The sequence below is a fragment of the Rhea americana genome, unplaced genomic scaffold, assembly GCF_003343005.1.
Source record: "Rhea americana isolate MKP2758 unplaced genomic scaffold, rheAme1 scaffold_22, whole genome shotgun sequence".
NCBI classification, from domain to species: domain Eukaryota; kingdom Metazoa; phylum Chordata; class Aves; order Rheiformes; family Rheidae; genus Rhea; species Rhea americana.
In genome coordinates, this window is record NW_028186329.1 from 5,647,634 (window position 1) to 5,672,570 (window position 24,937).

Below are 24,937 nucleotides of genomic sequence, written 5' to 3' on the forward strand. Positions count from 1 at the left end.
TAAGGAAACGAGACTCCCGCGGCGCGTGCGTGGGAGTTGCCCACGCTCCCCAACGGTCACCTCAGCCCGGACCGCGTGAAGCGTCTCGCGGGCGCTGAGGGGCAGCGACCGCGCGCGCCCTGGGGTCGGGGGAAGAGAAGAGCGGCGCGAGCGCGACCGTTAACGGCCCGCGGTGGAGCCAAACGCACACGCGCGCGCACCCGCGGAAGAGCAGGGCAGCGTCGGAGGACTGCGGCCATCGAGGTCCGGCCTAGAGCGGCTCTAACCATAGAGGTCCGGCCTAGAGCGGCGCAGCCACGCGGCGGGCGGCGCCTGCGCGCACTTTCGCTTCGCGCTGCCTTTGAAACGGCGTGGGTGAAGCGGGGCGCGCGCGGCGGCGGTTGCTCGCGGCGGGGCCGGCGGCGGCACCATGGCGCCCGTGCTGAACCTCAACAACGAGGTGAGCCCCCGCGTCCTGCGCGGCGCGGGAGCGACCCCTCCCCGGGCGGCTGAGCCGGGGCTCGGGGCCGGCGGGGCAGGTGGAGGCCGCGGCCGCCGGCGGGGAGCGGTGCAGGGGGCGCCGCCGGGCCGGGCCGGGAGGGGAGCGGAGCGGAGCAGCCGCCGGCCCCGCCGCCCTCGCGAGGCCCTGCGTCCCACGGAGAAGAGCCGCGTCGTGGCTCTCCCTCTGCGAAAGTCTTGCCAGCCTCTTTGAGGAGACGGACTGCATCTAGGGGTGCTGCGTGAGTGCTGGCACGCGTGTCTCGGTTCAGCTGGTACCTTAGTGTGTACCGTGCAGCCGTCGTGTTGTATATTACTGTGTTTGTGCTCGTTTCACAGGTTGTTCTGGTGGACTTACCTAAGTCCTCAGCTGCTTCCTCATCTCCTGTTACCCCATTTCTTGGAAGTGGAGGGGCTGCGAATGAGGAATTAAGGTGTTAGAAGTAACTGTTTTTACTGTACTTTAAGAAGCTTGGTGTCTTGTATTTCTGTCCGGATTTCTTCACACTCTGCAGCATGAATGAAATCAATTTGGTGTATATCAGGTATCCTTTGCTGGATTGATTGCACACTTACAAGTCATCGTGTACAGTAAATGTGACCCACCTGAACAAGCCTTTTATGTGTGTTTAGACTATGGGTGCTATAGCTGAAGAACTGTTGATAATCTTACTGCAGATGTGTTGGACTAGTTTCTGCAGATATTAAATGGGCATTTCCAGGATTCCTAGATAACTCACAGTCTGGTTACAGTTGTGTCTGCAGGACAACCGCAGCTGTAAATTATATCAGTGTTCTCAAGATGAAAATGCATTTAAAATAGATCACATGATTTAGGCTCTTGCTAGCCCTGAGAGAGGATGGGTTGCAAGTTAGAAACTTAGCAAGAGGTAGCCTGTTTATTAGGAAAAAAATGTGTAATCTGATATTGTATAAAATATCTATCTGTTTAGTAGCTTACTACATGCTTTTAGTCCCTATTATTAACAAATGTAAGGTTAAATGTAGCTGACTTCATATTGAAATGTGCTGGTAGATCACCAAAGAAAGAGTACTTTTCACTCCCTGTTAAAGCAAGGAGTTTGTTAGTTGATCAAATTTGAGGAATGATTCCTCATCTGTTATTGAAGAGACATATAAATCAAGCATTCATTTAATGAAGAACAGCCAAACTGTTCTTCAGGAAAAGATAGAATAGAATGAGTTTCTGTATGAAAGATTGAAACCCCTGAAAGATTTCAGTGTGGATACTGGTGGCGCTCTTACTTGTTGTAGCCCGAATATCACCTTACCCTACGAGGAAAATATAAGTTAGTTTTAAGAAAGATCTCTGAAAGTGGAAGCCTTCAACAGAGCTCCTAACAGACAACAAATAGGCGCTATCCAATAATAGGTGCATCCTGAGCAATAAGTGCAGAAATCCTGACTGCCAGCTCATCAGGAGGGACAGCAGGTCAAGGTGGCTAATGGTAAGATGCAGCCTCTTGATGGAACCCTTGTGCAAGTAGATTAAACAATTTTTCATTTCTTCACCTATGCTTTTTAAAAATGTCTTGTATTAACAACTRTGGTAATCATTCAAAATGTCTGAACTATTTTTTTTTATTTACCAACACCTGGATATCCTCCCTATATTTATTACATTTACTGAGACGCTCTTATAAGAATGATTTACATCTAAGAAATCTTTATTCTTCTTTACCAAAGATGGAATATGAGCTTTAATAAAGCAATGATTTCAGAAAGCCTAATCATTTCAACCAGCTGTTGGGTTTTTCTCATCTCTTCTTCCTGTTTGGTAAGGGAAAGACTTACTGTAATTGAAAAGCAACTCTAAAATATGCACCTCTGCCCTACCATAATTGGGGGGGGAAAAAAAAGGCTAGGAATCATGTTTGTTTGTTTTTCCCTTCAGTTAGGGTGTATGAATATATGAAACAATCTTGATGGAAGCTGTTGCAGAAAGAACTTTAAGTAGTACTTAAATAGCTAATGAACTTAGTTATTTGTCTTGGCTGTATTTGCAGTAGTTTCATGTAAGATAGCTTTACATTTGCTAGTAAATTTAGTTACTGTTACATATTTGAGTTTCTGGCAGAAGTCTGTTTAAAGTAGTTATTAATAAACTATAACAGCTATTAAATGATGGAATCTTAAGAAATTTGAGATGATAGATTTCAAAAACACCTCATTCATCTTGAGCTTAAAGAAAAAACAAATAGTGTGAGAATAATGTTTCTTGATAACATAAACTGACACCGTTCTCTCTGTTCCAGGCTGTCTGTGTATTCTTGTGAAATGTATTGGCATGGGTAAAAGCTATACAGCACTTGCTTTATATGGATAAGATATATTTATCTGGTATTCCTATACAAGAAGGATAGTAAATTATTGCTTGTGTAGGTTGCTTCAGTCCAGTGCAAATGTATGACGAGGTTTTTCTGATATTATTGTCATGATGAAAGGGAAAAAAAGTTCTTAACAAATTTTATTAGTGCAGGATAAAAATCAGGCCTCTGGTGCCAGTAGTGTCTTGAAGTAAAGTGTAAAAGTGTTTTGTGGTGAAAGAAATGTAGATGATTTATTAGATGATTCTTTTACTTTTTACCACTAGTGAGACTTGAAAGTTGAAAGTGGATTATTGTTATGAAAATGTAGTCCTTTAGGTAAACAAGACAAATGGAGACTGTGTCTTCTTTCCTCCTGACAGAGATTTTTGGCTAATTTCAGTGACATATGAAAAAAAAATAAAGACTTCAAAAAAATGTCTTGAATTATCCTTTGGATAAAGAATATTGTCTCTGAAATAGCATCCTCTTAACAGTTCTGATCTAGCAGTGAACACAGAATGAAAACGTGCTACTGTTAAGTGACTATCTGAATGGGATATGAAGTTTCTGTACAGTTGCAAGGATCCCAGGTGAAGGTGGAGAGAATTGTGCTGAAGTGAAACAAGATAGAAAGATACAGGAAATCCGACACAGTTAGCTATTTATACTAATTAGTTTAGATGTTCTGATTGTCTTTCATTACTTCTTTTCACCTAAAGTTGTAGAAATTGGTGTAACAGCTCCAGCAAAATTATCACGTTATTTCCATGGTATCAATCAATATTCTACCAAAAGTGTATAARTGTTCTGTTTTCTAATTGCATATATACCTGGATAATTATGGAAAATAACAAAATAGTGTCAGAATCTACAGTTAGCAAGATCTGATATTTTTAAGAAGCTGTCAGCTTGCTGCTGGCAGATAAATTGTACAATTTCAGTGTGACTGCATTGCTGAAACAAAAAACTTAGAGATTTAAAAAAACAGAGAGCTTCATAATTCAAACATCTCATTGCTGTATGCCTATCACATTTTGATTTCTGTGCCCAGAGTGAGGAGGGGAAAGAAATATAAACTTCAGAAAGTTGTCACAAAGTAAAAGGGAAGAAAGGAATTCTTGAGGAAGAAGAGGAAAACCCTGGGTTTTGTTGTATGGGGAGAAAAATTGTGAAATGGCAAAGCTCAGGTTTGTAGGGTTTTTTGGTTTTTTGCATCAGCTGCATATGATTATGCTTTTGCAGGATTTGTCTATATTAAGCCATAGTTACAGTCTCATCTCACAATTTTATAGGCATACAGAATGAAGGAATCTTAATTTTTTTGTGCTACATACATTTTCTATTTTAAAAGCCTTTCTAAGAATGAGTGTCTTGTCACTAGTTTAATATTAGAAAGTGCATATAAATCAACCTCTTCTGAAAATGTTTGCTAGATGGCAGCACATAATCACCCACTGCCATTGACAATGGCATATTTAAAGGGAGATACCTCACATGTTTAGTATGAAAAAATGACTGTTGATCAGCAGTGCATAACACAGTACACAACAAAATGAAACTAAAGCTTGTGAATGAAAACCAAGTCAGACTTGCATTTATTCAGAACTCATGTTTCTTAAATGGTGTTGTCCTATTTTTAATTGTAAATCGCTAGCAGAGTATGACAATAAAGAGTTTGTTTCACCTTCCCCATCATTTTTTGGAAGTGAATTCTGGGTGTAATTAGTTAAATGAACTAAACTGCAGAAAGCTCATTAAACTAATGCAAACAAACTCTCTATGAGTAGTTGTACAAATATATTCTTAAGTGTATCTATACAAGTGCTGTAATGGCCAAAGTTGAATATTAGTAAGGTGTCTTTTTTTTTTTTGTCCCTGGAACATATAAAATTTTATAAACCAATGTGATAAGACTTTTGTAGGATGAATCAAAGATGCTAGGCATATACATATTATTTGTCTTTAAATATCTACTTGTGACTGCAAGGCGGGCAAGAGATAATTGGGCAGGGAGGGATACTCAAGGTTCATAAGTGATTAGACAGGATCAGTTTAATGAAGGACTTGCACTACAAGCCGCACAGGAAGCCCCAGGAAGCGCAAGGAGGGGTTGCTGATGGTAGGCTGCTGGACGCGCGGGTTGGACGCCCAGGCAGGACTAGACTCGCTGTTTGTAAGGGCCCCTTACTCTACTAGAACTGCCCCCTTATCTGAACTCCACTAACCTTTAGCAGCTTCTGCCTGGGCATCAGCTAGACATTGCTGGCAAAATGGAAGCTGCGTGCCTGGTCCTGATAGGAATTTAGTCAGCTTGTAGTTTCGCACCCTGGGCCTGCCACCACGTACCCTGCCAGTCACTGACTCCTTGCCAGGTCTGCCGCAGATGTTCTCACTGCACTCCACCTCCTGATGGAGATGTGGTATCGGTGCCACCAGTGTGTGGACAAGGTTCATGCATGCCTTTCTGGTATTAGCTTAACAGGTGGTAAGGTATTATATAATAAGTTCTGCATGCATACATGTTACAATTTTATTTTTTATATGTTATTGTCTGTGTGTATGTATGTGTATAAAACAATATATTTAACATATATAATGCAATAATATATATATATATATATATAAAAAATATGTATAATTTTATATTACAAAATTGTATTATAAAATTGTAACACGTATGCATACAGAACTAATCAGCCCAGAAGCAGGGCCATAATATGTTTTCCCCATAGTTCTAAATTTGACAACCTGTTACAACAGTAGCTACTAAAGGTTGTCCCGTGCTGGCTCTTCAGACTTTACGTCATGTAATGCTTGAAGGAAGCTCTTTACCTTGCGGATGTTGTTTGATGCACTCACTGCAGTTCCATCGGTGTCCTGACAGCTGTCAGTGTCTGAGGCTGGGATGTAGAGCGGCAGTGCTGTGGCTCCACTCGGCATATTCGTYGGGTCACAGTTCTTTGGGCAAGTCTCCTACAGGTGACATAGACTGGGACGCTTCCCCTTTGATTAGTACCAGGTGTGTGTCTCCTGGCCCATCAGCAACAATTTCACCTTCAACTCTTGAAGACAGTTTGAGTCGATGACCCCCATGATGATGTCCACCCTCCAGAGAACTAAACTATTACAGGGCACCACGCAACCATAACACCCTYGAGGTGTGGTGGCTGCCAACCCTGTACTCACGAGGTGACAGCTCTCTGGGTCCAGGATTATTTCTTGGTGTGGCAGTCACAGACTCAACCCTGCACTGCCAGGCAGGGCTTGCCTGGGGAGGCAGGCTTGGGGTGCAGCCCTTGCCCTCTAAGCACCTGCAGCTACCCCATGGATTCCCCTTGGAAAGAAGCACATGGGGCAGAGCTACGCAATGAGCAGTCGCTGAGGCAGGCAGCTGCCTGACAAATGTTTTTGTTGCAAATGTTTTGCATTTATCAAATTTATTTGTTTTTTTGAACTTTGATATTAGGTGAATTTCTTTCAACTTTGTTTTTTATAATCAGTTGCGTGCTGTAAAATCATTTTTCTCTATAAAGGCACTATGGACATCTTACAGATTTAGTAAAAATTTGGGCTTTATTTATAAAACAATGTTTTTAGGTAATGAAAATGATGCGCAAACAATGCTAATTATCTGTTATTTCTTATGTTCTTTTTTTGTAATAGGTAGAGTTGACATTAAAAAAAATCTTTGGAGTAATTGCATATGCATATGGATGTTTTTTCAGTCTCCATCCAAACAAAGCACAGGTTTAAAGCATTACATATAGGGAGCCTAGTAACCCAGTTCAAGGCTATGGATTCCCTTCAAGAAGTGTTTGGGTCCCAAAATTGCATGTTGTGATATGTCAACATGGCAATACTCAGGCCCTATTATTTTTTAGTTTTAGGAGTGACATCCTGACCTCTGCATTATCTAAGCTGCAACTCAGATGAGCAAGATATTGAGGAAGTAGTCTGGATGTATGGTTAGGGTTTTTCACTGGTGTACCACAGGGTAAAAGCTTAATTTATGAAGGAAGTCACCAGTAGTGATTGAAGGTGTCTGAAACTATAGTCTGTGTTACATCGGCTATTCTGTGAAGCTCAGGTTTTTGATCACAGTGAAACTGAAGGAGATACATATTTGGAAATGCCACTTTGCCTGGTGTAACATAGATAAATTTTGTGTTTGCGGTTAGCTGGTTAGACACAGCTGAGATGACAAAAGTAAACAGCAAATTAGTTGTTGCTGATAAACTTCCTTTTATGCATGCCTCTGCTCCCAGGTTGCTCTATGTCAACTTGTAACTGAAAGACCAAATGCATCCTTTAACAGTAAATCACTTTTGGCAGTGTGGGTTTCTGTATAATAGTGAACGAAGCATCCTCTCTCTTTGGGTTATCAGGTAGAATTTTAAAAGAGAAACTTACTAGATTTTTTTTCCCCTTTTTAGTATTTTATACCAAAGTAACTACTGTTACCTAAGAAACTTTTCTTAAGTATAGTTGTAGTCTTTCTTTACCAAGGTTTTAAAATAAACAGAGTCCTAGACTGAAATTTCTAAAGTAACAATGGCTGAGGTCTATGGGTGTTAAGGGTGTTTACAGCAGTCTGAAACAGTAGGTARCTAGCTCGCCATGGTGATTCAGGATACTCTTTAAAATAAAGTAGCTGCCCCCAAAGATCGACTTAATGGCCTGTTCTCTCTTCATTGATTATGTAGAAATCTAGAAGATCCTTCAGGGCAATTTAATAGTCTTCTACACTGACTTTATAGCTACTGAAAGCAAGCCTACAGGGAAAGTGAGGTGCGCGGTGAGATTTCTGACCGGTTGTCTGGTATTGGATTGAACTGTGAGATGTTATCTCTCACAATTGAAAATGTCATGCACTTCTTTAAGATGTGCCTTTATGTGATGAAAGAAACACTGCTCTTCTGTGTAACAGCTGAGTTGTTGGAAAACAACTGACCAGCAGTTGAGAAATGTGGTTTGTAGGTTTTCTTGGTCCGAGATGGGTTGCATCCTGTGATCTTGATCACCAGCAGAGTGCACTAATCACAAATACTAACAAATACTGGGCCACTGTCCAGGAAGGAGAGTAGCCTTCATGGGGTGAGGAGGAACCTGGTTCTGTAGTTCACCTGTGGATGCATTTCCTTAGGGAAAGTCCTTGGCTGTGCTCCAAAGGCTGCTTATCCAGCAATTAACATAATGTATGGATAGCCTCAGAGGAAATAACAGAACTCTGGACTCTGCACCACTAAAGAAATTCTCCTTCTTGCTGGCCTACAGTTGAGTTCCCTTTTACTATTTTATCTCTGGCTTATGAATCTATTATCTTCTTGTTTTTTTCCTTACATATTAAAACTGGAAAGTAGCACTATCCTGCTTTAGTCCCCATCCAGCATGCTGGCCAGGCTACTCTCTTGGAAGTAGAAGCAGGTCTTTCAGACTTCCTCACATTGAAGAAGGTCTGTAACTTTAGGYTTTTTGTTTCTGGTAAGTGCTCCAGACTTCTAGACTTTTTCAAATGTCTCTGGTACTGTTCTGAGCCAATATGGTTAAGCTGTATTAAAATATATGTCTTAGGGGACTTAAGCCAACTTCAGATTTATCAGTGATAGTTTCCAATTTCCTGTAAGACCAGGTGGTTAGCACTTAAATACTTCAAAAAAAGTACAGGTGTCTAAGAAATTCTGTGGTTGAAATGATAGCTTTGGCTGAATTCTGGCACCGAGAAGATCGACATAATCTCACTTTGTATGTGGTCTTAAGTACTTTCCTGAAGCCCCTGCATGCAACTAAAATCAATCTAATCTTCATTAATGTATAAACAAGGCACAAGAACTATTAAAAAACTTCTACACAGTTCAGAACTTTCTAACTGAATAACTAGTTTATCACTTTTTTCCCTCAGAGTATTGGCAAACGACAGCTTCTTACTGTACATTATAAGCATGTACAAAGTTAGAGAGCAAATGGGAATAAAACTTTGGATTACTTTAAACTGTGGATTACTTGGCAGCAATCATGTTTTAAGCTCTATGGAAATACATGTTTTAACTTCTTGCATTACTTGTGTTACTAATAAATAATTTTGAGCACAACAGTTTCTTAAAGGGAAAAAAATTTTGCTAGATTGGGCTTGAATTCTGCTTAAAACTGTTCAAGTGTTAAATTGCTGACATTCTTTTACAGACCATGTAAATGTCCTAAGGAAAAGGTCTTTTGAAAGCTTATGAAATTTCCAAACTTATACTCTGTGAGATAGAATTCTGAGGAATTGTTTCTTTTTTTTTTTTTTTTTTTTCCTAGGAACTCTTCCAGCAGCTGTTTCTAAAGTTTCTAGAGTTGCCACATCATCAGTTATACTATATTAACAGCAAATTCTGATCATTCATTCACGCAGGCTTACTTTCAGGAGATTCCTGAAGCAATTAAACATGGAAAACTATTCAGTTATTTGCTGCTGGCAATATTGTATACAGCCATTATCAAACTACTATATTTCAGGAGAGGAAAGAAAACTTTTCTTTAGCTGAAGTGGTTTATATGAAGTGTGTGTGGTAGGCCACGTAGACTAGTAAGATGCTCTCGTAAAACAAAACATCTGTGGTTTCTTGGTGTGGTAGTGTGCAATAATGAAAAAAGCATGCAAACACAGTCATGGGAAACTCAGTAACTCTTATTTGAAAGGAGTGGTAAGATACTTGCAGCATACAGTATAGCTTTTTTTGTCAAATGTAATTTATTGGTGTGTATATGTAGGACTTTTTTAAAAAGAAAGAAAGCTTTCTGATACAGTAAATGTGCTTAATTTCTTACTAGTATGATTGCAGTGCTTAATTTCTTACTAGTATGATTGCAGATATCTTTCTGCAATGTTTGCATTGCTGGCTTTGAAGCTTGCAAACGAAGAAAGAAGCAAGGATGAAATGGGAGAGAAGGCAGAAATTATGGTGTTACCTTCGTAACAGATTTGGGATTTTATTTTTTCTGAAGGAAGAATAGCAATTAATTGTGAATTGCTAAATGATACAACATTGATAAGATTTTACTTTGTTCATCTTATGCTAGGAACGTCAGTAGCGGAGCGCAATTAAGGGAAAAGCATTACTTTCAACACACAAGTGGCTAGCTACTAGACTCTGACCTTTTTGATTGTGTTTTAGATCATGTTAGCGGAAAAGATTCTGATTTTATTTGAAGAAAATATTTGATTACATTGCTGTATTTCCTTTGCAAAGATGGAACATGCAATGACATGTTTCTTCGTTCTGGGATTAATAACAAATGAATTGTGTGTGTATTTATAATAGAGTACTTTAAATGTGAAGCAGTTGTCATGTTTTAGAAATGAAAATGTTTGGTTTCAGTTCACTTTTGTTCTGGTGTATTTTCTCCTTTGTAGTTGCTTGGCTTTTGGAGCAGTCATGTCTTTCCATTCTGTAATTCCTATATTGAGTTAATGGGCTAAAATTGCATCAGACAAAGAGTTTCTGTAATGGTTCTTAGAGAACTTCCATTAAAAATCAGTAGTAAGTTTAACATGAAGATCTCCAGGATATCAAAAATGATCTAGGGACTGTAACTCACAAATTTAAGTTTCAGAATAATGTCTAGAGATCAGTCTAATTTACCCAACTACATTGGAATTAGTTTATTGTGTGTTTGTAGACTTGTTTGAATTCTTTCTATCTGTGGTCAAGCAAATACTGTATATGGGGTAGCTCTCAGCAGTTGAATTGGACAATTATTTTAAATATTGTCATTTAACAGCTCAGTAGAGCAGGTTAGTTTGAAAGGTCTTCAAAATTGATACAGTGTGAAAGAGTACAATCTCGAAAATGTCCTGACTAGGTGCAGGAGCTGAGGTTGAGGACTACAGTGGCTTTTTGATTGCCTTTTTTAATGTCTGCCACTTGTTTCTGAGGTTTGTTTTGGGAGTTAAAATTTCCTTTGATGACTTAGCTTCTGTCTCTTTCCTAAAAGAAGTTTGCACCTTATCTAAAAGCACAATATAAGCAGGGAGCCTGGAGCAGCTGTTTATTTTTGGAAACTATTCCATAAAAAAGTACCATCTTCTGAACTGGCTTACACTGTTTCCAAACACTAAAATAATGAGAATAAGCCAGTTTCAAATAAAACCCTCTAAACTTGCTTTAAAATTTTATTTATACCTTCATTATTTCTGATATTCTTCTACAGTTCAGGAGTTCTTAGGTCATTTCCCTAGACTCTGGCCTAGGTACTTTCAATGGAAAATGAAGGCTCGCCAGCAAAATGAAATTGGCCAATGGGAATTTACTCCATGAGAGTAACTCTTGTTACTTTTCAAACTAAAAATAATTGAAATAGCATTTATTTTTCCTTGAATTGACATGTTCCCAAGAAAACCCACCTCCTTCATAAAAAATAAATTGTTAGAAGCTAATGGTGGAGAAATGAAATTTCATGTAACAGTACATGCTGTGCGTTGCTGGATAGAGCTGTCAGTAAATGCCAAATATGGATATTCAAAACTCTAAGCAAATAGGAGAATACTTCCTATTAAATTTGCACCCGTTATGATATATCGAGTAGCTAATTTCTCAGTTTTTATGGTGGCAGCAGGCCGCAGTGATTTTTTTTTTTCCAGAGTCAGTTATGCTTCTCCACCGTTTAATGAGAACACTCTAAAAAAAGCCTGAGATCTGACACAGATATGCTAGCATAGAGAGATACGAGCGAAGAGTTGCATGAGAGGCTGGTAAAATACAGTTTTGGATAGCTACTGGTTCAAAGAAGTGAATAAAGGATTTCATCCAGAGGCAAAAATCACTGGGGGACTGCTGTAAAGGAAATGAGTAGCATAGGAGCAGGAGAGTATAAGTCACACTTTGTTGCATGATAAAATAGGAATTCCAGAGGATTTAAAGGAAGAGGGGCAGCTAAGGTGATTACTTGCTGTTGGAACAGTTTGGAAATAGGAAAGGATGATAGAAGGAAGGGAGGAGGGATATAGCTGGTAACGCTTCAAACTTGTGGGGCGGGTAATGAGGTGTGTTGGAGCGGAGGAATTACAATGACGGATGAATAGAGCTCTCAAAGAGAGGAGGTGCATGTGGCTGACATGGAAAAGGGGGAGGCTGGAGAAGAAGAAAGCCGCAAGCTTCAGGAAAAGGGAATCTCCCAAGAGAACCAGCACTGGATGTGGGGGAGAGAGTCTAAAAGGCTAACAATAAGCGTACTATACTTAAGTTAGTAATGTGAGAGCAGCTGTCCTGTTAGAACAAAGAAGATTTTGCAGAAACCTTCCAGCACAGTTATAAGTCATTACTAATATGGGGATGGCTATAGTATATCTTTCAGATTTAAGATCTTGACAACTGCCTGAGAGAGAATTAATTGCACAAAAGTATAGTTGTTAGACAAAAGAACAGTGTCAGCCAGATATCCGTCAGGGATATTGAAAACTCTTTATTTATTCCTTCTACCTTTTATAATCATTCTTTTCCCCAATTTCTATTTTACTTCATAGAAAAATTTCCAGAAAGAATGCTGATTATCGGATTTCTCTGTACTTTTTGAAACAAAGTTAAATATTTCAGTGGCCTGACTTCTGCAAACCTGTGTGCTTACGAAAAGATCCCATAACAAAATCAGTTTTATTATATCTGGTCTCCAAGGAATGAAGAACACTATAATTAGTATTGAAAGTTAATCCTATGTTCCCAGGGAATTTTTTTTCCTTCCAAAAATACTGAAGAATTTTATGGAACTCCTGATAAAAATACCTGGGGCCTCACTTTTTATTTTAAAATTTCTTTTGGCTTAATCTGTAGGCTAGAGTACCCTGCCAAAAAGAGAAATTAAGTAGAGACATGATAGCGTAGATCTTAATGGAAGAGCCGTTTCGGAAGGGAGATAATACACGTAATCTGACGTGCCAACAGTATTGATGTATATTTGAAAGTGACAAAGGTTACCTCAACTTTTGGTGTTTTTCAGTAGTCCTTGACAAAGGCAGAGTATTTATCCTCTCTGAACAAATTAGAAAAATCCTTGATGCAAGTCTGGACTGCCGTTATGTCAGCAGTTGTCAGTGCATGGTCCCTCAGGCCATGGCGCTCGCTAGAGCTCTGTGGACCTTGAGCTGGTGCTGTGCTGGCTGGATGCATTGGGGCACCCATTGGCATGGTGTGGAAGCTGGCCTAGTGCTAGGAGCAGCACAGGGCATGTGCCAGCAAGCCTTATGCTAGCCATTATTGTCCATGTAGCATTTTGTAGCCTGGCAGTGGTCCATTGGTCAAAGAAGTTTGAAAACTACGTCTTTGTTTTTAAATAAAAGATTTTTTTTTGAAAGAAGATATACAGAAGTACCAAGTATTTAAAAAGTGTAAAAAAACATGCCCCTCTGACTTATCTCTGTTCTTTCTCTTTCCTGTTTGTCTTTTTTAGATTTTTTTCTTCATTTGAAAACATGATTTTTAAATCATTATTTGCCCAGCTATATTTTTCCAGATAGAGAATCAACTTTTTTTTTTTTTTTTTTTTTTTTTTTTTTTTTTTTTTTTTTTTTTTTTTTTTTTTTGCTAGAGCTTTGTGCTTTGATATATTTTATCAGGTAAGACATCAATCCATGCTTTCCTTTTCCATGCATTGTTCAATGCGTACCTCTATGCTGATGTCCTGTGTGATGCATAGTTTTCTTGTTATGAGACTGATGCTGGATAAATAGCACCCCCCTCCAATCTACACTTTAGAAATCTTATATTTGAGCATCAGACAAGAAGATGGACACTTTTTATGGTTACTGATTAGAAAATGAGAAAATGCTGTGGTTAATTTAAAATGTGCTTGCATGAAGAGAATTTCTTCAGCTTGCAAGAACTATGTAGGAATGAACGGCACTCACCGCACTGTCTCCAAAATGCAGCAGWACTGGTAATATTTACCTGTACTATGGAAATGAGGTTTACATGCTGCAAAGTTTACCTTGAGACTTCTATCAATAAGTTAGTTTAATATTCTGAATTTCACTTTATCCTACAGTATTTAATAGTTGAGACTTTCCCTTTTTGAACCAGTGTTTTCACATACTTAAAACTTCCTGCTTTTTGGATTCCCAGCTTTGGGCAGGGAAGAACTTCATTGAGCAGGAATTTTGATGTTCAGATCAGTTTGGGTTTTGGTAATASTAAGATCAGTTATTGTTATCTTCAGTTTTCATAAAAAACAGGTTATGCATGCACTTTATAGATTGATAAGCTTGAAAACTAATAGCAAGGCCGTTTCTGTCTTTCAGACTTAACAATGAAATGGAGAAATGGTTTAACAGGAATTTATCAAACTTAATAACTCTTCAGCTGAAGTTTGCATTCAACGCAATAATAGTTTTTTTATTCACATTATGAAGTTGAAACTTTTTTCCTGTGTGATTTTATTCTTATGATTTCTTAATTCTGTCAATGACTTCTTGTGTCTCCAAAACAACTGTATAATGATCCTGAAATAGAAATTTTTAAAATAGATGAATCTCACAAGATAAGAGTTTCTGCTGAATGAWAGCTTCAGAGAAATAGCTATTGCCTTTTCTAGTAGTGTTAAAATATGGATATTTGCCAAATATTTTGCTACTGTAGTGTTTCACGTGCATCCCACTTGTTCCCTGGCTTCTCAGCAGATGGACTAGTCTGAAGTTGAAAGTGATTCAAGTAACTATTAACGTCTCTTTTTACATGAGGTGTGTTGTACAGAAGAACCTCTCTCCCTTATGTATTGTTCAGCAAGCTATCATTGTTCTAATTTCTCCAAATAACCAGATAAAAAGTACCAATCAAAAGAATGGGCTAAGACTGAAATATGTTGTATGTTTAAGCTGCAGAAGCAATGAAACCTGGTATCTTGCAGCTTTGTGTCTACTGTTTCTTAGATTTTCACACTAGTATCCTCAGGTCTTCCTCTATCTCTACAACTTTCTACTGTGTCATCCTTRGAGTTGCTCTTTTTAAACATCAAGCAGGAACTGTAGCTGTAGCCAGTGAAGCAGAATGATGAATCTGCTCCAACTTAATTTCTTTGGAGTATTTAACCTAAGACACTCCAGTGTGCTGTAGTTCAGAGATAAATGCAAACTTTACCTTTCTTTTTAGCGTAGTCAACAGAATAGATGCACCGGAGGAATAGACACACAGACATCAGCTATCTGTCCAAACTTTGGTTTAGCAATCTGATCAGATGGGTCAGTGCTACTACAAAAGTAAGTGATGTTATTAAAGATAGTATTCTGTTTATTGKACCTCTTTTTGATAAACAAACATATAGTCTAGGGAATTATCTGAGAGAATTGTGTTGGATTCTTTGCAGTTTCAGTATTAGCAACTAAAAACTACCATTAATTAAACAAACTTGATGGAAAATGTTGAGCAGATACAGATCGTAAAGGAATACATGAATTATGAAAAGAAATTGAGAAACAGAGGAAGTAAAGCAAAAAAGAGTAGTGTGAATAATCTGTCTTGTATTTCATGTTGAATCCATAATTTGTGGAGAATCAGATTGTGTGGAAAAAACATTAGTATAAATGACAGGATAACACATGAAAAAAGAGATGTGGAAGGGTGGAAAGGGCCGTGCTCTTTTAGTCTTTGAAATTAGGTACAAAACTGTCTAAAGCATGTCAGTGCTATGCTCTGTTTTCCATTGACTTTCTTGTTGGAGAACACCATGTTTCAGGACCTCAGATTAAATTAAACTTCAACTACAGAGTGGAGTCTTTAGTCCTGTTGATCAAATCTGTCCATCTACTATGAAGCTTTTAAGAGTTATTTTAGGGGAAAAAAGTGCTAAGTACACTAAAAATACAGAATTTGCAATGTAAGCATGTGAAATCACTAGTACTCGGAGAGGAATCCTAGTGCCATTTTAAGAGGTAATGGTGTCTGTGAAGCACTTTTATGCTCTTCCATCCTTACCATTAGGCTTTGCTAGATTCTTTACTCTTAGCCACCCTTTTCTCATAGCTTCTTTATTTTCAGAATCTTCTCTATACTTTCCAGTATCTGCTGATAGCAGTGAGTAGCAATGGGTATTTCAACTCTTAATCCAGTAAAGAAAATAAAGAAATCTCCATTTTAATTTGGATCTTATTTTTTAAAAAAGTGTACGTAGCATCTGTCTGTTTCTCAGAGCTTTTAAAGTTGATTTGAAAAGGTGAGTCTCTACAAACCATTGCTAAGCATAAATATTTGGTCAGTTTTTATTGATTAAGTACTAAATCGCTTTTGGTAAGATTTCTGTATGCTTAATGCTTAAACTCTCGTAGCACATGTTCAGTGGATAGCTGTACCTCCACAGACTGACCAGGTCTATTAAGAATGCAATATTATGGGAAGCAAAATACACTTTTGCATGATATAATCTGAGGATTAGTATAGGACACCGCTGATTCTGGTCTTGCTTAATAAGCCTGCCATAAGCCATGCCACCTTTCTGGATGTGAAAAATTGCCTWCAGTTGGTGTTGTCCAAAATACTCCCAAAATAAACAGCTGTATGAATACCTTGAGATCAGTTCTACAAGTGCCAAAGGAAGGGGCAGTGTGCACTCTGCTAGGACTGGCTGACATGCAACTGTTGCTGTTCCTCCCTTATCTGCCCCCCATTAGTCCTGGAGCGCAGCAGACTGATCCTCTACCAGCTGGAGTTGAGCAGCCTTSTTGTGGTTCAGAAATGAATCCCAATGTTTTGTTAATGACAAAACGCATTCTGAGTATTCTCTGCTATTTTGAGTAAGATGGTATGACAGGTGACCTGCAATAGCTCTTGTGGCGTGCTGACTTACTTGGCTGTAAGATACTGGAGGCCTGCCGTGAGAGATGGATGATATGTGAATGCCTGTGTAGTTCCTGTAAAATGAACAGAAGCATGCAAAGAGCAACTGACTGGCCAGAAAAATGCTTCAAGGATTCCTGAAAAGCATACTAAATCAAGTGCAGTTTGCTAGCCAGTTATTTTAAACATTCRGGGGTATTTTAAACATTCAACAGTTGAACAGTTGAATATATTCTATATTCAATATCCAGCTGCTATGTGTAAACAAAGGAGCACCTAAATAAGGGAAGGTAGAGAAGAATATGGAGGGAAACAGTGCAGCCAGTGCTGTTGGCCAACAGTTACTTGCTCTCCTACCATTCTGCTCTTGTAAATGTCTCTGCAATGCAAATGACTGATAGCCCCAGACTGAGACGATGAGAACTGATGCAGAATAAGGAARAATGATCTGGTGCACTGGTTTGTCCTTTCAGCTGAACTAGTGTTTGTGCTGCTGCTGCTTTTCTTGCAAGATGGAATGAAATGCTGTTCAAATTTTTWAATGTTAGATTTTTGTTGCAAGATAGTTTGTATATCTATTTCAGAGTCRGTACTGACTAGATCTGTTATTGACTTACGCAGTAATGAGTCTGGCTCTTCTAGCTCTGTCAGAAAAACCCTTTTGTTGATATCCTGGGGCTCTGACAAACACACTTTGAATTTGATTTGCATTTAAAGCTGTTACTGACTGTGTAGCAGGCAATCRGAAGAGAGCGTTCTAGCTTCTTACGGTGGATGAGGCTAATACTTTGATCTGTGAATTGTGGTAACTGAGGGGATGACATGTATTCCTTTCTCCTCTACAGAAAGAACTTGTGAGACAGAGCCTTAACAAAGGAGAACTGGTACACAAAACTTTGCTGCTTGCAGGGTAAGACAGGCTTTCTCTGGACAGCTTGCCTCTTAAGGTTGCTACAGGGGCAGAAGGGACTTCCCAAAATGCAGAAAATGCTCAACAGTATTACTCAGGATTATTTTTAGATAAAAGGAGGGAAATCTTTTGACCTTTTGAGAACTAGTATAATTCGAGTGTTTTTTAAAACATAGTGCAACTCAGTTCAGTGAAAAAAAATCCTGTGAACAGAGATGCAAGTTTGTCAGTCTAGTTTGACTGCCTTTTTTTTTCCTTAAGCAACTGGTGCAGTTTACACAGAAAGATACCTATCCTTCTTGATGTGGTGGAAGAGGGAGTAGGAACATGATTGTCTTGTGTTTTTTCTTTAAGTATTCACTAAATCCTTCCTTAAAATCGATGCTTTTCATTGACTTCTGTTGCACTGTTGTTGCATCTGTGACTTTGTGTGTTGTACCGTACCTACTTCTGCTAAAACTTTCTTTTCATGGCACCAGTTCAACTCTACAGGCTTAGATAGATGTTTACAATTACTATAATTAATGCAAAAGTTATACAAACTGGTGAGTGAAATAATTTGAGTATGCTCCTGAATATGCAAATAATAAAGATTGTTAATGTCATGTGTGGAATGCTTTTTTTTTTTTTTCCCTCATTTGGTTTTTAGAAGTTCAGTTTGAAGGAAAAACACTCCTGATTTGCTCATGTATATTTATCCTGATAATTTTTAGGTTAGTATGGTAGGTTTTTCTGTTACTGTCTTTGTATGAAATCAAAGGATAAGGGGACGTGAACTGCACATGTGGCTTCTAGCTAGAATTCTGGTGTAATTAAGAAATCCTAAATATAGAAATCTATTGCTTTGAGCTTGGTTGTGTTGGCTGCCTTGATCTCACCTCCCTGCAGCATTCCATGGAAATACTTTCAGCAGAGTGTTAGATGTGGGTTTCCGAACTCAAGATCAGATAATGAATTAAATGTAGGGGTAGAATCCCCTTCAGGTTGTTCTCATTTTGGAAGACTTGTGTATTTTTGTTCCACCTCCTGCCCCAGCACCACCAGTATGGTGACCTATGCGCTGATTTGTGTAATCTGGCATCTTTGGGCTAGTTTATCACGGTTATTTCTTATCTGGAAGTTTACAACTACTGCTGTTTGTCTAGGGCTTAGAAGTAAGTGCCTAGCCAGCTCAAGATCCTGGTTTGAACTTGAGAGGCTCAAGTGTTCTCTGAAGTACTGCGTGGAGCCTGATTCTTTACAATGAGACACAGACTTTGAAGTAGTAAATCCATTAAATTTTGGTTGTTGGCTATGAGCAAGTAATTCTAAACTAGCCTTATTCCCTCCCAACTGTCTGAGATATTTTGAATCACTTCTCAAAGCCTTTAACTGAAAATGATCTTTGCTAGCAGTCTGAGTACTCACTGCGGTTTCCACTTGGAGAAATTATGTTAGAAATGACAAAAGTTCTCCATGCTTAAGGAAACACTGTGCTATGTTGAAGAAATGTTCGTATTTCCATGCTTTGGTTGAGAAGGTACCAAGAAAGCAGCACTGATGGACTGGGGAGGGAGAGTTGCTTTCTAATTCACAAGGAGTGTGTGTGTGTTACTTTGCCCTGAGCATGGTGACAGTGTGCCTAGGTGGCAAGCATGCTTTTTCTGTTCCTCTTGAGCACCCTGCCAAGAACCTGGCAGAGTGGGGGYCCGGGGGCCTGAGAAGCAGTGGGTGCTTCACATCTAGCCCTGTTGCCTCTGCGTGTTTTGCGCAGCACTGGGAGGTCTGCAGCTGGCTGTATTTTAATCCGGAAAAAGTCGTCCCCCATGTTTCACAAGTTTTGATTCATTCTGTTAGATGCGTTATGGTATAATCCAGTCCACTTGGTTTGAACCTGTTTACTTGTAGCTGACAGTGGGAAAGGCATGATTAATGCTACTTATTGCACCGAAACTTGCAAAAGAAATATGGCACTCCTTAGCCTTTATTTTGTTGGGGTTTGATCCTTATAGTAAGTTAGGGGTTACTCTTAGTCTTGTTTTATTGTAGTTYGGCGCTCTCTCTTCTCCATCTGTACATTTTCATCTTGTTCTTCTGCCCTGGAACTGTTCATGGATCAGGAAACTGATCTGGCTGAAAACTAACCTCCTTTTTTTTCTTTTGGGGGGGGAGAGGGAATTCTATATTTGTATAAAACCATTTAAATATTAAAATGAATACTTTTATATCTTCTGTTTTTATAAATATATATATGTATGCATATGTGTGTGTGTGTGTGTATATATATATATAAATATATATAAATGTTTTTAATGCAAATAGCTGCAATCTAAGACTGGTTACTTTCAGAGATATTAACACAAGTAAACTTGGCAGTTTCTAACTTTTCCTAAGAATCTAAAAATCATTAGATCTTTCAGGCTGACATTCCAGATAAGAGAAATATTTGTAATGAAGTTCCAGAAACATTTTTTCACTTGGATTATTCGCTTAAAGATTATGAACTATTGTTAGTTCTGGCTAATATCTGATCTGACTGCAGGTGTTTTGAATTTGAAAACTGTCTTTTGCCAAATAGCACCGAAAATTAACGTTTAGAATACTATGTTGCCGTGGTAACTTCTTGGTTAGAAAAAGACTTCCAGATAACTAAAATGAAACCAGTGTTTTTGGTGTGCCCTAAAACTAGGAGAGGAAAGAGGCCTGGTGAGAACTAAGATGTTAGACTTAGTTCCAYGTTTTTCTTCTAGATGTTAGAGAGACACTGAATACTCATTTAAATATATTTCACTTCTTTCTTTCTTTTAGAGTTGGACTTCTTACTGTGTCATTTGCTTATGCATAACTTGAGCAACATACACAAATGTATATGGAGATATCTGTGGAGATATTCAAAACCCACCTGGTGATCCTGTGAAATGCTTTTGAAGTGTTTTAATAACTTTTCCCTTTTTGTTGCAGCAGTGCTCCTTAAACTGGGAGTTCTTGAACAAATTTCCTATTGTATCAAAATTGAGGAGCTATTGCATGCCTTTAAGAACATCTAAATAATTTGCTGCTTTCASATTGCGCCATTCTGATGTCAGTGGAGCAGAATTTCATTTCACAATCTGCTAAGCTTCTCTTGGCATGAAGGTCTCCTGTAGGAGTGAGTATAGCTGCTACCCGCATCCTTTAACAGTTCTTTTGCTAGGCCCGGTGTGAGCAGGTACATGGTAATCAGTTGACAGAGGTATGATTAGGTATATTAAAATGGGCTGTCTTCTGAAGCAAAATTTACATGATGCGTTCTTGATTTTTTTTTTGTCATTTGTCATCCCATTCATGTCAAGTGAAATGAGTCATCTCTTACCTTCATGTCAGATAAGACCTGTTAGCCTTGAAAGCAAAGGAAAAAAGCTCAAGTGAGATGCAAACTCAAAACTATCCTTTCCTTTCATGCATCAAGTGATATCAGGAGTCCTGGTTGCTACCAGGAGAGCATTTTCAGCTCACRTAAGAACAATTTATCTGCTGTTGCTGAAGCAGTTGCTGGGGGAGACGTAGAAGACGTTAATATTCCAAAATAGATTCATACTATTCTGTGTAAAATTACAGAACATTATTCAGGAAAGATATCTACAAACTGTAAAAAAATTGTAGAAAAAATTCTTGCAATTATGTCTTGACCTTGAAGACAACCCGTTTGGGGATGTCTTCATTTTGGGAGCCGAGCAGAGGGACATCTGTTCAATGTATATGTGTGTTAGTATAACATTATGGATATTTCAGTACTCTCCACTCTTAAATTGGTGAGCTATTTTTACTTGATGAGGTTAGATGCAGCATCCTTTGTTAGAAGAGCAGAATGATTTATCTATCCTGGTTACTTGTACAGGAACTAGGACTAGACTGAGCTGGCATAAAGCAGAAGCAGATGAAGGAACTCCAGTCCATTGCCCAGTGCTGGTTGTTTAAAGGTTTAATTCTCTGTTTAAGTGCATTATTGGGTCAGGACCAAGATGTTCAGGACCTCGTGGGCTGAAGCCCAGGGAGAACAGTTGTATGTGCTTCAGACTGCTCAGAGGAAAAAGACATGGCCGTCAGTTTATTGGCTTTTGTGCCTTTTGGAAGCAGGGACCAGCTGCATAAATAGATTCTTATTAAATTTTAGTTTGAGAATTTAAGACATGTTACATCTTGCAGATATTTCATGTATGATACTAGCTATTTTACATGGTAACATGAGAAAAATATTTTAGATTTCTTGTTGTAAACTTACAAAGATCATCTAATATTTCAGTGTCTTGAACAGAAGATATTAAACCAGTCCTGAGCGGAAAAATGTTACTGCTTATTTTTTTCTTAATCCATTGGATTATTAATTTTTGAAGAATGTTTTTTTTGAAGTGCAGTTGATGCTATAGTTCAGAGTAGACACGTACCTTTCTTGCTACATCTACAAATTTTTAGTCACACTTTCCTGTATTTTTTCTAATTGGCTGAATGCTAGCTTAGTTTGGAGACATGTTCCCTGTACAAACCTCAAAACAAGTTTCAAAAGTAGCCAAGTATAACATTTCATTCTAATGTAATGTTCCTTTGAGAACTTTGCTGCTGTTGTCTTTAAAATAAGAAGGCAAATACCTTTTGACTGTTCATGTGAATTTCTATGTAATGTGTGCCTATGCCATTTTTTCATCCATATTGCTTGGTGTGTAGTTGTTGCCATCACAGATCTGAGCCCCCTTCCAAAAGTGTTTAGTTTTTTGGACCCAACAACAGGTTTTATTCCTTTTCTGTTCTTGTTTTTCTGGTTCTTTCATCTACAAATTCCATAGACTTCTCTTCAAGAAACCTGAACACTTTCATAAAAAGTTTTTTGCAACAGTTTGAGTTGGATACTCTTAAAATAACTTTCTGTTCTATTACACTTCTATTATATACAAACAACATGTCCCATTAATTTAAAAGGAATACTATGTGAGCAAAAACCCTTTCCAGCAAGTCCATCATTGATTCTGGCTTTTATTTTCTTTTTTTCTTTAATAGATAAAATCAAATAAATTTTAATTTTGGCTGAAATGTCAATGTTCAAACAAAACAATTTTCTTGCAAAAAATACTAGAAAGAAACTTGGAGATCAAAAGTATGATTAAACAGTCCTGTGTCAGTGTCTTTCCAACACCACCATCCTTTTCCCCTGCTTGAATATTATGAAACTGCTGAATATTGGTGGAGATTTCATTGGGCTACCATGCAAGAGGAAAAATCATCCATTTCTTTTTCTTTCTAGATTTGTGTTAACCAGTAAAGATGGAATAAAATGCTACAAATTCTATTTTCCCAAAATAGAACTGAAATTATCAATAGTCTTTTGTCTATTTAATGMAGGAACAGATGGAAGAGTATGTTTCTAAATTTTGCAAATGCAGATGAAATGTTAAAATATTTTTCCACTCCATTGACAAAGATTTCTTCATTTGCTGTGTCTTATTTATCTGTTCTGTGGAAAAAGCAGCAGCGGTTGTTCATGTGTCCTGGGAAATGGCTTGTATGCAGTTGGCCAGTGCCCATAATATTTTCGGGGGCACTTACTGCAGCTTGGGACAGTTGGAAGCCTCTCTTCGTGAGACACTTAAAACTATGATTTTCTTTTTTTCTACTTTGTGTTTGTTTGAGATATGTAATATTAGGAATATCTATTTTATTTATGGTATCAGCAGGAAGCATGGGCAGCATATAGATGATGTTGGTGTAATTTCTAAGGATAACATTTGAAACACGCTAATGTGTTTTTAGACTGGTATATGTTATTACCTGGGCTGCTTTTAGGAAGAAGGATTCCTTTTTACTAAGACTACTTCAGATTTAATTTATGTATAATCTATAAAAGTCTCATGGAAAATTAATTTGTCCTGATACTTGTGACCAGTTCTCACTATTCAGTATTYGTTATTGCAATTGCTCCTGGGATAACTTTATTCTACAGAATAAAGCAATGCCTTCAAGAGAGGAATGTGTCCTATGGTCTTTATTGTAGAGAACACTTAAAGTGCTTCTTTCCGCTTAGAACCATGCAGTTCCTGAATTTCCAGCAATTCTTGAATGAGATACTGTTGGGACAGAAATCATTTGGTTTCGGAACTGCCTGTAGCTATAATTATTGTTTTGAGTTTACTACCACCTATAGGTAGATAAAAATCCTTGCCTCCAAGTCAGAGGGCAGGGTTAAATCTGAACTTGTCTTGTACTGCAACCATTTTAAGACTTGCTATGAAAACTCTTCCTTTTTTGTTGTTTTCTTAGGTATTTATAGCAGAAATATTACTTAATGTTATCAGTAAATATTTACTTATTTTAAAATAAGTTGCATATATACATATAGAGAGAAGGCAGAGTTACTGGATGCCTTCTTTGCTTCAGTCTTCACTGCTAAGGGCAGCCCTCAGGAATCCCGCAGCCTGGAAGTGAGGGAGAAAGTCCAGAGAAGGGAAGACTTTCCTTTGGTTGAGGAGAAAAGGATTAGAGACCTTCCGGGTAGGCCAGACATCCGCAAATCCACGGGCCCGGATGGGATGCACCCACAGGTACTGACTGGCGGATGTTGCCAGGCCGCTCTCCATCATCTTTGAAAAGTCATGGAGAACAGGASAGGTGCCTGAGGACTGGAAGAAAACAGTGTCACTCCAGTCTTCARGAAGGGCAAGAAGGAGGACCCAGGCAACTATAGGCCCGTCAGCCTCACCTCCATCCCTGGAAAGGTGATGGAACCGCTCATTCTGGATGTCATCTCCAGGCATATGGAGGAAAAGAAGGWGATCAGGAGTAGCCAGCATGGATTCACCAAGGGGAAATCCTGCTTAACCAACCTGAGAGCCTTCTATGATGSMATGACTGKCTGGGTAGATGRGGGSAGAGCAGTGGACGTTGTGTACCTTGACTTCAGCAAGGCTTTTGACACTGTCTCCTGTAACATCCTCCTAGGCAGGCTCTGGAAGTGTGGGCTAAATGAGTGGACAGGGAAGTGGATTGAGASCTGGCTGAAAGGCAGAGCTCAGAGGGTCGTCATCAGTGGCGTGGAGTCCAGTTGGAGGCCTATGGCTAGTGGCGTCCCCCAGGGCTCAGTACWGGGTCCCAYCCTGTTCAACTTCTTCATCAACSACCTGGATGAGGGGACRGAGTGCCTCCTCACCAAGTTTGCTGATGCTACCAGGCTGGGAGGAGTGGCTGACACACCTGAGGGCTGTGCTGCCATTCAGAGAGACCTGGACAGGCTGGAGAGTTGGGCAGAGAGGAACCTCAAGAGGTTCAACAAGGGCAAGTGCAGAGTCCTGCACCCAGGGAGGAATAACCCTAGACAGCGGTACAGGCTGGGGGCTGACCTGCTGGAGAGCAGCTCTGCAGAGAAGGACCTGGGAGTGCTGGTGGATGACAAGTTGACCATGAGCCAGCAATGTGCCCTT

The 24,937-nt window shown here is 38.9% G+C and overlaps 1 protein-coding gene across 1 annotated transcript in view; it reads left to right on the plus strand.

Moving 5' to 3' along the window:
* The first annotated feature begins 311 nt into the window (after positions 1–311).
* Positions 312–24,937, plus strand: part of SRFBP1 (serum response factor binding protein 1) — a 71,901-nt gene continuing 47,275 nt past the window's right edge. The window contains exon 1 of the mRNA XM_085305406.1: positions 312–439. Within this exon, the coding sequence (XP_085161532.1) occupies positions 410–439 (30 nt within the window). The 5' untranslated portion in view covers positions 312–409. The remainder of the gene's footprint in view (positions 440–24,937) is intronic.